Below are 12,839 nucleotides of genomic sequence, written 5' to 3' on the forward strand. Positions count from 1 at the left end.
TACCCACTTTCAAAATGGAAGGGAAATTTAGCCGAAGATTATCTTTCACATACTTTGAACATGTTAGATGCTTTGAATTCAATCAGTTCATCAATTTCTCATCTGGGTATTTCTCGTCTTACTCTCTGTCATGCTGTAAGTTTAATCCCTAATTCTCCCTCTTCAGCTCTTCATCATTTGAAACCAATCAAACTCAGAAAAATTGAAGCTGGGAATTGCAAGAAAAAGGATGTTAAAAGCTTCAATTGTGACAAAGAAAGGGTAATTTACGAAGCTATGGTGAAATCAAAAGGGATTGATTTGGTAATTTCTAGGGTTTTGTTATGTGGGTTAAGTGAAGGAAGTGAGGATCATCTGAGTTTGTTGAATTCTGCAGAATTTGAGGGTTTTGATTTGGGGATTGGTGAAAAATTGATGGTTAAGGAGATTGAAGAGGTAAATGTTGCAGTAAAAGAGGTTGAAGCTGATTTGGTTGAAGGTGAAAATTGCAGTAAAAAGAAGTTGGATGCAGAGGAATTGAAGAAGATGTTAGGGAAACTTGAGAATCTACTGGAATTGGTTAATAAAGAGGTTAATTGCTTCTTCTCTGAGGTTTTGGCTAAGAGAAGTGAGTTAATTGATTGTCTTAGGCTTTCAAAAAGTAGTAGTTAGGGTTTTATTTTTCTTGTATATTGTCTAGAAATCAATAATAAAGAATAATGTTTAGTAAAAACAAGTGTTTTTTTTTCTTCTTTGTAACAATGTATAGTTACTTGCCTCAAAGTTTGTTAAGTAGTTTGAGAGGTTTGAGTATATTGTTTCGTGAGAATTGTAGCAACCATGGTGAATTGTACAGGTCAATCTAGTTCAACTTTGTAGGTTAGACGACTCATTTGGAGTGAGGGCAAGGAAGACAATCTCCACCCCCTAAAGGACTCCAGTGTAGAATTTAGGTCATGGGTTGCTGGGTAAAGAAGTGTAGTGTTTGTAGTAGAGAATGTTGTGAAAAGTATTGTAATGTATGCATAAAGTTAATGGAAATTTCGATTGCAAAGAGTACATTGTTTTTGCTTTCAGTATTCATACAGTTTATTTGAGTTTGATTACAAAGAGTATTTTTTTTTTTTTGCCTTTGGAATTTATATACAGTGATTTAAGAAATTTCGATTACAAAATTAATTTTCCACCATCCGCATGAATGCATATGTACATTTAACCTGGCCATCATACTCCACCATGAATGGGATCCTGGTTTTCTGGTTTTTATGCTGTTCACTTAAACAAGACACAAGTTCAGTGACATTCTAATATATCATTCACATAGGCTTTGATAAAGCTCTTTCTGTATGACATACAGATAGCTCTTCGTCTGAAGAGGAGTAGACTATTCGATACTAAAAGTAGTTATCTAAATATTTACAACTTATTTAATATATGATGTCAAGTTGTCGACTAAGTGCCATAGATATCCTGCTGGCTATAATATATTACCAAAACGTGCTATATCTGGTGCCAATTGAGCAGCAGCTAGCAATAAGGCAGAGAAAGATGATCAAGGAGAAGCTGCTGGACTTCCACAGTCGCTCTCAGTTGCTTTCCTCTTTCGAATGCTGTCACATGGTGGCCTGAATGTAAGAAACAACAAAGATTTTAAACTAAACGAAGAGAAGTAATCTATGAAATCTTGTTGGGGAAGAGAAAAGTACCCTAGGTGCAAGGTAACATCCGAATCTGTTTTGTCGTACTCACTGTTGCAGATTGCATCAGAACCTGAAGTCGCAACTGTCTCAGAGGAAACCTTTGCTGCTATGGGATAGTACTCAAGATACATAGGTTCAGGGCGGTCAGATGGTGTATGAAATCCTCTAAGCTCAGCAATCTACAGATCAGACAAAAGCAGAGTTAACACTGATTTATTATTAAATCACCACACAGTAACTTGCTCAATGGGATTAGAAAAGAAAGTTACTTGTCTGCGTAGAGTCTCATTCTCTAGCATGGCCCTGTGCTCCTAGATTACAAGGTAAATCCACATCGTTAGACTCAGGAATAACACATTGTGAACCATGCATAAAGGCCAACATCATACATCAAACAGAAAATTCTAACTTCAAATGTGTATCGGTTTTTTAACCAGCATCAAAAACTAACATATTTCCAGCTACTGTGAAGTACCTGTACGCGTGAATGCTCTAGTTGATCCATCAGTAATTGGTCCTGCAGTAGAAAGTATTCGCATAAATTTCTATTGATGTAGGTGCTTGTCGAACAATAATACAAGTAGCCTCAAATAGAAGACAAAAATAAACAAAAGGCACCATTAAATTAAAGCCACCTTCTTAGCTTTGATGGACAGTAAGCTTTCATTCAGTTGCTTTTCCAGCTGCTGCAATTCTTTCATGCTCAAGCCTGACAAATCTTTACCCAGCAGCCTCCTGTAAATTGAAAATGGTTGTTACTTACTCAAGTGGTTGACTTTAAAATAGTATAGCACAGGCTTGAATCGATGACAAGTTCAAGGAAATATACATTTGTTTCACTTGGAGCCTAGATATTTCATCTTTCAGACTATCAATCTCCTTCAAATCTTCGATCTGCTAATAAGAGCATAGCTCGATAAGAAAGGCCTTGCTTATACAAAATAGGCCTATAATTGTGCAATTGGCCATAAACAACACAACACATCCCTACCGTTATCCAGAAACTTTAACATTATCCATCCCTACTGTCTCAACTCTCAAGATAATATCTGAAGGCTCTGCTAGTAAAAGATGTCAAACTATGTAACAGAAAGAAAGGGATCTTTTTAATCATCAATTAAGTATGACTATGTAATCTCTTCCCCGAGAGCTAAAAACAGGATTCAAGTTTCAGACCCTTTTACCTGAAGCTTTGGTTTTCCCACTGAAACATCAGAAGTTTCCAGAGCATTCTTGTACCTTGCAATTGTTCGCTTCATGCTGTGCATAATGAAGCAAAACACTTTGAACACATAACAAAACAAAAATTGTAGCAATCAAAACATCAAGCATTAATTCAAATAAAAAAAGTGCACATTTGCCATGGCTTTTCCCATTCCCAGTGGTCTAGCATGTCCTCGTGTATATAGTCCAGACAGCGACACAATAATTTGATACACACCTCGGACCCAAAAGCATAACTATATACGCGATCAATTACAGTGCTCAGCCCATATATATACCACTCTTCCTTCTCATGACCCACATAGGATTTTGGTGCAACAACCACCATACAATGTATTGAGACTATGGACATCAATTCTTCCCTACTTTTTTTTTTCATTATACAAACAACAGCACAAACATTTCATCTCCTATATAATTCTGTGAAATTGTATGACCTGACTACAAAGTTTTAAACCAAGCTAAAACATACTTATCCATGACTATCACCTATTGCTTATGATGCCCAATCCTCCATGCCCCACGCCCCCGCCAACTACTTAAGTATATGGTGTACCCCAACCCTTCATCGATCATACAAGTACTTGTCTCAGACAACTATCCTTAGTCCAAATGGGCAAATGGGTGAAATCATACATGTTTCTTTTTTAAAAAAAATGATTACAAGTATTTCCAAACAATTTCATGTAAGGGGGAAAAAAATCTATACAAAAGTTTTGCTTCTCAAATTTGAAATTTTTTCATAAATGTCGTGTCCCTATACTCATGTCCAATTTTCACTCTCTCATACGTACTTGTACTCGATACTCATACCGGTATTCAAGTAATTAAAGATTTTTCACAACAAATGCACGTGTAAAAGTGCAATTGAAATGAATTAGCCACCATGTAAATAAGGCATGCATATAACAAAAATAAAAGTCTAAAGCACTTTTATCACACTAAAGCTTTGCTTCTTCAAAATGACAAGGCTAATTTTGTGCACACACTAAAGCTTTGCTTCTTCAAAATAATAAGGCTAATTTTGTGGACTCACATACATGTTTCAATTCAGCCACACCGCATAGGAGTGCTCAAAAACCAGACCATCCCGGGTTCGAGGTTTAAAAGGGAAAAACATGTTAGGAGTTCATTTACATACTTCCTCCGTTTGATTTTAATTGACACGTTTCTTTAGTCACGTTTACCAATGCACAAATTCAACTATTAATATCTTTAATTGTCGATGAGTAAAAATTATGAAAAGTTGATATTTTGAAAATATATATCGTGACGAATCCTAATAAGATCTCACACGACTATATTTTTCATTACGTATAAAGCTCGAAACATGGTCAAAGGGGAGTGTGTGAATAGCGTTAAAATCAAAACGTGTTAACTAAAAAAACGGAGGTAGTAGTACTTTATAAACAAAAAAGTTTGAATTTTTTATTATTATTACGAGAATTATAAATTTATGCTTCCTAATTTTTTTACTCATTTAATGTCATACTTCGTATAATACACATGCCTGGTTACTAATAATGCTATTTCACCTAATATGGTAAATAATCATGCACTTCAACAAAAAAGGTATTCAATTAACTTCACTTTCTTAGAAAAAAGAAAAAGAAAAAAAAAGAAATTAATAAAAGCTTTAATTTTTATTATATTTTTCTTATTTATAATTTTGCACCAAAAAATAATCGGGCAAGGAAAGAAGTAGAAGAGTCTTTCCGGGGCTTAAAATTAAATAAAGGATATTTTTAGAAATAGCTTTGCAATTCAACCCAAAAATAGCAAGTTTATTCGTACAAATAATTTAAAGCAATGGAAAAAAAGAAAACACAAAACTTTCTTTTACTATTCAAATTTTGACGATCAAAACAAGTTGAATGTTCTAACTTGTTATTAATTTCAAGGAAATTACTTGGAAAAAAACAACAAGACTAGTAGTCAACAAGGTCAAACAAATTAAACATGACATGCAATGGAAAAAAGAAAACACAAAATTTTCTACCGACAAACGACAATCAAACTTAAAAATCAAACCTTTGTAATAATAATCCCAGAAATTTCAACATGCAACATACTAAAGATAACATTTTTCTTATTCTTAAATAAAAAAGCTCCCTTTTTTAGTGTTTTTGGATAAAAATATAAATTATGTATTCAAAAGAAATTCCCTAAAAAATTAAAGAGAAGAAGATTAATTTACCTAGAGCTAGAAAACTCAAAGAGTCTTCCAGTACTAGAGAAGATGATAAGAGCAACCTCAGCATCACAAAGAACAGCAAGTTCATGAGCTTTTTTAAGCAACCCAGAACGACGTTTCGAGAATGTAACTTGTCTGCTATTTGCATTTTCGATCTTCTTTATTTCAATCTTACCACGACCCATTTCAATTCAACAAAAACCCAGAAATACCCACAATTTAATTTCTAAAAAACCCTACAAAAATGAAGATAAAAATCAACAATCCCCTGTTTTTTCTCCCCTGTTTTTTTGGTTTAAGAATATACAAAAAAAAAGCTTCCTTTTTTGTAATTGTTCTAAACTTAGAAAAAGAAGAAAATGGGGGTTGCTAAAAATGGAGAGAGAAAGAGAAAGAGGAGGGAGAAATGAAGGAGATTAAAAGAGGAGAAGAGAGAGAGATTATAAAGAAAGAATACAACTCCTTTGATCTCCAATTGGAGAGAAGGTTAGAGAGAGAAAGTAGAGAGAGAAAGAGAACGCCTAGAAATGGTAAGTCTGCATGGCAAGTCTACACTGTTGCATGACCCTTTTTGCCACATTTAGAGCGTTTTCTGTATTTTTTGTGGCTACTTGTGGGCCACCCACACCCTCTTTTTTTATTTCCTTTGAGGGGGTACCAAATTATTTTAGGGAAATTTATAAACCTAAATAAATACGAGCCGTAATTAATTATGCAAATTCTTGTATCAGACGGTTTCTAAAGTGCGGTTAGAAAGTGAGTATAGATTTTTAGAGTATGTTGCACCGTTGGGTGTAAATAGAGGGGTATATATGTATATTCAAAAGATGATAATCATCAAAGAAATTAAGAAAAATAAACAATAGATGAACCCGAAGTCCCGAATATATGTAAAGAACTCTTAGCAAAACGTCAAAACATTGTATAAAAAATCATTAAAGATCATCAGCTTTACTAATAAAGTCTTTAAAAGTACCAAAAAATAAAAAATTAAAAAAAGTGTCTTTTTAATGCAGTATTTTGTATGACTATATTAAATCAATCGATAAGTTTGTATGATACGAGTCCTACTTAATACTCAAATTAATAGAATAAAGGAAATAAAATCGATTTCCACATTTGTTTCCTTTTTTCCAATATACTCTATTAAAAGGGATTTGTTGATGTGATATACTCCATATGATGGTACCAAAATTGTGGGAAATCTTGGTGACTACGTTTAAATATGGAGTTAATGGTTTAACTTTTTACCTTTTTTTTTTTTAGGTGAAGAACAAAAAGAGAGTGAAGAGAATTATCATTTGTTGTACGAGGGGACACATCAGTAAATTTTGGAAATGCTGACTACGTGCTTTACACTTTTGCTTAATTTTACTTTTTCACTCAATGTTTCAAAATATAAAGCCACTTGCAAATTTTAAGCTTAAACTTTCCTTAACTAGAGATTTCCTTCTCTAATGAGATGATTAGCTACCGGACATATAAAATCTCTTCATTCATAATCTTACTCAAATTTCCTTAGCTAGAGATAGATATACTTTACATATTAAAAATCGTTATATTAGACTATTAATTTTTTTCTTTAATTAGAGGATTAACTACGTATATATACATTGATTTTCTTCATTCGTAAACCTAATGTACGAGCAACTTACTGATATAATCACGACATCACGTCTTATTTGGTGTTACTCCGTATTATAATTCATTTAATATTTCTACATGTAGTTACTTTTATAGCTTTATTACCTTCTTTTCCATGTATCCCTTACAAATGCATTTAAGATATTCCAAAAAAAATATATAAGGTTGTATGACATATTGACATATATACTTATATAGTATGAATAGTGTGAACTTAGTTCTTGTGGAAAAAGCAATATTTCCAATGTGATATGCTTTTCAAATCTAAAATAAAAAGAGTATGCATGTGCACTCATAAGGAATTAAGGAGTAGTAGCTTAAAGTGGAATATCAGTACTAGTAACAGAGTAAGGCAAAAATTAAAGAATGGAAAAAAAACAAGGGAAGCATGATCTACCAATTACATTTATTCAACAAAATCAAATTGGTTAAGTATTGGCCCATAGCTGTTATTTACATGGCAAGTAAATAGCAGCTATAAGACAAAAGAGTGGTGATTTTTTTTTTCTAGTGGTACAAATATTGTACCAGTATGACCTATAATGGCTGTAAATAGTACTACTAAAATAACTTATACTCTAGTAGTATAAAATATGTATAATAGTACATTAAAAATACCACTGTAAGTATAATAGTATATTAAAAATACCACTGTAGCAATAAAAAATCACAAAAATTAAGTGAATTTACTATAATTAGCCCTCCTATATACATCATAAACAAATAGCAGCTATGCGCCTAGTTACACTCAATGAAATTACGTAGTTCCTCTAATAAAAGGGAAATTACCTAAACTATGGGACGTTTGTATTATGAGAATATAGGGTTGAGATTGGAGATTATTTAATCAAGGGCATGCATGGGATCAAGATCCCAAAGTAGGAAAAAAATATGGACATAAATGGGTAATGAAATGGACGGTCAAATATAAAATAAATCCTTATTCCAAACTTTTTTTATAATTAGTTTTATGAATATATACATTTATAGAGTATGTTTACCTTATTTGTCAAGAAAAAATTGTCTTATTGTTGATAAATTAGATAGAAAATAGAATTGAATGGCTTGAATTTCTCATTGATCGTAATGTCAAATATATAATAGTTACACCTTGTAACAATAGAATCAAAAGATATGCTAGAATCCTAGAAAGTTAACTAAAATACAATAGATAATATTTGCCAAAAGATATCCTCACAAAAATATATTATACGATATCTCATTACCCCCCCCCCCTTCAAGTTGGAGCGTAAGGATTGGAAACGCCCAACTTGGAAAGAAGATAATCAAACTGAGATTTGCCGAGAGCCTTGGTGAAGATATCCGCGAGCTGTGAGTTGGTTGGAACATGAGAGGGAGAGATCAAGCCTTCAGTAATTGCATCTCGAACAAAGTGACAACCGACTTCAATGTGCTTCGTTCGTTCATGAAAAATCGGGTTCTTAGCTATGTGCAGAGCTGACTCACTATCATAAAATAATTTAATTGCCTTCGGATGCTGAACACCTAGACTCAACAGTAGAGCTTTTAACCATTTAAGTTCACAACTAATAGCCGCCATGGACCTGTATTCGGCTTCTGCCGATGATGTTGACACTGTGTACTGCTTTTTAGTTTTCCATGAAATAGGTGACTTGCCAAGAAACATTAGCCACCCAGACAAAGACCTTCGTGTAAGAGGACAGGCGGCCCAATCAGAGTCAAACCAACCTTGCAGATTTAAGTCACAATCAGAGCTTAAAATTAAAGAATATCCTATCCCGAAGTGCCCTTTAAATAGCGCACTACTCTCAATGCCACTTCCCAATGTTCACTACGGGGTTCTTGCATAAACTGAGATAGTATGTGAACTGAATAGGTTAAGTCTGGTCATGTTATCGCAAGGTATATCAGACGACCAACCAGCCTTATATACTACTTTGGATCCGAAAGTGGCGCACCACTTGCTAGGCCGAGCTTGTGATTTTGTTCCATCCGAAAGCCACTTGGCTTTGCACCTAATAAATCTGCTTCAGAGATGATATCCAAAGTATATTTTCTTTGACATAACAATAAGCCTGCAGAGCTACGAGCAACCTCGATGCCCAAAAATTACTTCAAAGGACCAAGGTCCTTCATCTTGAAATAATCACTAAGATAGGCTTTAAAAATAGTAAGTGCAGCGGAATTATTCCCAGAAATAATGAGATCATCGACATACACTAAGACATTTATTTGAATGTTAGTATTAGTGTATGTAAATAATGAATAATCAGAGTAGGATTGTAGGAAACCATATTGTTTCAAAGCCTTGACAAGCTTTGTGAACCAATATCTGGGAGTTTGCTTCAAACCATATAGAGACTTGCGTAATCTGCAAACAAGTTGGGATCCTTACTTTCAAACCCGGGAGGTAGCTTCATGTATACCTCCTCATCAAGGTCACCATGTAGAAATGCATTGTGAACATCCATTTGATGGAGTTCCCAATTTTTCGAAACTGCTATGGCAAGAACAGTTCTGACTTGTGTCATTTTGGCCACCAGAGCAAACGTCTCATCATAATCAATGCCTGCTCTCTGATGATTACCAAACACAACCAAGCGAGACTTGAGACGCTCAACATTCCCATTAGACAAAAACTTGGTCTTGTAGACCCATTGGCTCCCAAGAGCCTTCTTTCCCGGGGGAAGATATTCCAAAGTCCATGTGCCATTGTCTTCCAGAGCTCGAATTTCTTCTTTCATGGATTTGCGCCACCCATCATACTTCATAGCTTCTTTGAAAGACGTTGGATCCTTGTTTTGAACAATTGCTGCAATAAAATTCTAATAATTCACAGAGAAAGTGTTACAATTTATATAATGTGCTAGGGGATACGGAATACCTGGAGTCTGATTGGAAGAACGAGACGGACTCTTAGCAACAACCGTGTGTGTAACAAAATCGCGAAGTAAAACTGAAGGATATTTTCTCGAAAACCACGACTCATCTCATCATTATTAGGCGAACCATGGCTGGAATTGTGTGACTGTACGGGTGATAAGTCTATTTTTTATATATATTTATTCTCCGTCCCAATGGTCATAATTGTGTTTATTTGATCTCTACGGAGCTACTTTTGTTACTAATATGCGTTTTCTAGTTTTTTCGTAGATTTGGTATTGTTTTATAGGAAATTGCGGATTTGGAGCATTTTCCCGGATTTATTGGAGCCGCTACGAGCATTGGAGTAAGGTCGCATTCATATGACCACATTCCGAAGCTCAGGACCGGTTGGAGTCATCAAATCGGTGATTAAGGGCTCGGCGAAGAAGAAGAGTCCGGGGCAATGGACCATGTATTCAGAACCCAAAGAGGAAATGCGAATTGGGCTAAGAAACGACCCAATTGAAGAAGTCCAAGTTTGCCCAGGAGCTCGCCCGGCAGGGCGAGGAAGAAGGAAGAGAGTAGTTGCTCGCCCGAAGGCGCGCCCGACCGGGCGCGTGTTTCTGAGTTCGTTTAGCACTTTTAATCTTCGTTTTAGCTTAAGTTTTCTTAGTTTTAATATAAATACGCTTTTGTTAAGCGAGTTTGGGATTTTTTTTTCTTTTTTTTTTTTCCTCTCTCTCTCTCTCTCTACTTTTCTCATTAGTTTTATTTCTTAGTTTTTAGTTTTAAGCTTTTAGTTAATACTCTTGTTTCTCTCTCCACACTTTTGGTTTATGCAATTCTTTACTTCCGTTTATCTGGTAACGATTTCTTCTCCTTTTTACTTTCAGTAATTTAATTGCTTGGTTTCATTATGCTTTCTTTAATTGCTTTGCTTAGTTTAGATTTAAATATGCACGAGTAGTTTTATTTCTAGGGTTTGTGGGGATCCATAAATAATATGAAGGGGTAATTTATTATTGTTGACTGTCAATGCTTGATTGATTTCCTATTGATTGATTTAATGCTATCACTACACGAAAAGAGCAAATTGGCAACGGTTCAAACCCCCCCAAAGGCAACGGTTTTGAACCGTTGCTCATTTGAGGGTTGCCAAATCCCAAAATAATTGGCAACGGTTCAAAACCGTTGCCAACTCAAGCAATTGGCAACGGTTAACCGTTGCCAAATATTTTTTTTTTTTTTGAATAAATATAAATCCACCCCACCCACCACCACCCTGACCAGACCTCCCAGTCCAAACCTCCCCCACCCCACCCACCCTACCACCACCTCACCAGACCCCCCAGTCCAAACCTCCCCCACCCCACCCACCCAACCCCCTTACCAGACCCCCCTACGCTACCACCCAGTCCAAAACTCCTCCACCCCACCCACCTAACCCCCTGACCAGACCCTTGACCACCTTATACCAAAAACAACCACCACATACACCTTTGGCCACCGCTAGCACCAAGACAACCACCACCTACCACACCTCACCAAGCTGACTCAACCCCCATCCACCCCCAAAACAACCTCTCACCTATTTGTGAACATCCCCACCCTCATGAAATCAACCACCTCAAACCCAAAGCAACCCATTACTCACCTGTAAACAACCCTAACCCTCACGAAATCAGCCCCCTCCCCACCCAATACCCACCGCCACACCATCGAAATAACCCCTCACCCATACAAAATCAGCCCTTAGTCCAAACCTCCCCCACCCAACCCCACCCCACCTAACCCCTAGTCCGAACACACCCCACCACCACCAACCACCCACCAAACGAAACGAAAAAATCCAAAAAAAATCCAAAAAAAATCCAAAAAAATCGACGAAAATTACAATTTATACATTACAATACATACTCCAAACAATTTATACATTAAAATTTAAACATTATAAACAATTTAAACATTATAAACAATTATAATCATAAATTTTGTAAAAAAAAACCTAGATCTACAAGCTTGACGGTTCTTGAGCGGCGGTGGACGACGGTGCGTGGCTGGTTGTGTGCGGTTCTGCTTGTTGATCTTGTTGATGGTTGTTGTTGCGCAGGAGAGGACGATGAAGGAGAAGAGGAAACGAAGAAGGAGAAGAGGAAACGTAGAAGGAGAAGAGGAAAGGGGAAGGAGAGGAGGAAAGGGGAAGGAGAAGGAGAAGGAGAAGAGGAAAGGGGAAGGAGCAGGACGAAGAATGAAGAGGAAAGGGGAAGGAGCAGGACGAAGAATGAAGGAGAAGGAGGAGGAGAGGAGAGAGAAAGAGAAGAGGAAAGAAGAGAGGAGTGGCGGAGGTTAACCGTTTTTTTTTTATTTTTTTTTAAATTGGCAACGGTTAACCGTTGCCAACTCTAACTATTTTTATTTTTTTTTTTTAAAAAAAACAAATACTCAATTGGCAACGGTTAACCGTTGCTAACTCTGAAACTTAAAATGGCGCTCATTTAAGTTGGCAACGGTTTTCATGAACCGTTGCCATAGGGGGGTTGCCTATTTCTTTTTTTCTACTAGTGTATGCAATTAGATTTGCGCAGGTTTAATTGTATGAGTTATGCAATATTGATTCGAGATTCGAGAGATGAGAATTGATGTTTAGGCTTAGTTTCAATAGGAAGGTTAATTTATAAATGGTTAAGTCAAGATTCGAGAGATGCGATAATACCGGTAGATTAATTCTGTGATTATAATACGTAGCGAAAGCCCTTTATAATCTGGTTAATTTATGCATTGATTGTTATGTTTTATCCCGGAGTTCTAATTATTGGTGAACCTATGACCTTAGGCTTTTTATTATTGATTTTTCCCTTAGTTTAATTATAGCCTTTAGTATAATTCTCACAATTCTTACTTGTTTGGTGATAATTTAGATTATAATAATTTATTAGGAATAAAAGAACATCGTTTCCTTGTGGATTCGACCCTACTTCTCTATCTATTTTAGTTAGTGGTTTTAGGAATTACTATTGATTAGGTGATACGACTTTAGCCTGTCAAAATTTGGCGCGTTGCCGGGGAAACGGTTTTATTTTTATTTCTGATTATTTTTGTAGTCTAGATTATTTTCTTTAGTCTCAGAGAACGCAAATTCTTTGGGACAATTTCTCATACTTGTTTGTTTAGTTCTTTGTTTATGCCCAGGAGTTCTAGATCAGGTTACAACCCATTCGATCCTGAAATCGAACGTTCTTTTCATAAGCAGA

General features: G+C 35.7%; 1 protein-coding gene across 2 annotated transcripts; it reads right to left on the reverse strand.

The window, feature by feature from the left end:
• Positions 1–1,276: 1,276 nt before the first annotated feature.
• LOC110702950 (agamous-like MADS-box protein AGL15) lies at positions 1,277–5,628 on the reverse strand. Of its 2 annotated transcripts, none has more exons than XM_021880712.1 (8): positions 5,101–5,628; positions 2,864–2,939; positions 2,509–2,576; positions 2,315–2,414; positions 2,155–2,196; positions 1,949–1,990; positions 1,686–1,858; positions 1,277–1,604 (listed from the first exon to the last, which is right to left on the reverse strand). In XM_021880712.1, the coding sequence occupies exons 1-8, from the start codon at positions 5,280–5,282 to the stop codon at positions 1,532–1,534; spliced, it is 756 nt and encodes a 251-aa protein (XP_021736404.1). In that variant the 5' UTR covers positions 5,283–5,628; the 3' UTR covers positions 1,277–1,531. The 2 variants fall into 2 exon arrangements, with proteins under 2 accessions (XP_021736404.1, XP_021736412.1); XM_021880720.1 differs by having other exon boundaries at positions 2,509–2,573; positions 5,101–5,626.
• Between the last annotated feature and the right edge of the window lie 7,211 nt (positions 5,629–12,839).

This window comes from Chenopodium quinoa, unplaced genomic scaffold (assembly GCF_001683475.1).
Source record: "Chenopodium quinoa cultivar QQ74 unplaced genomic scaffold, ASM168347v1, whole genome shotgun sequence".
Lineage (NCBI taxonomy): Eukaryota > Viridiplantae > Streptophyta > Magnoliopsida > Caryophyllales > Amaranthaceae > Chenopodium > Chenopodium quinoa.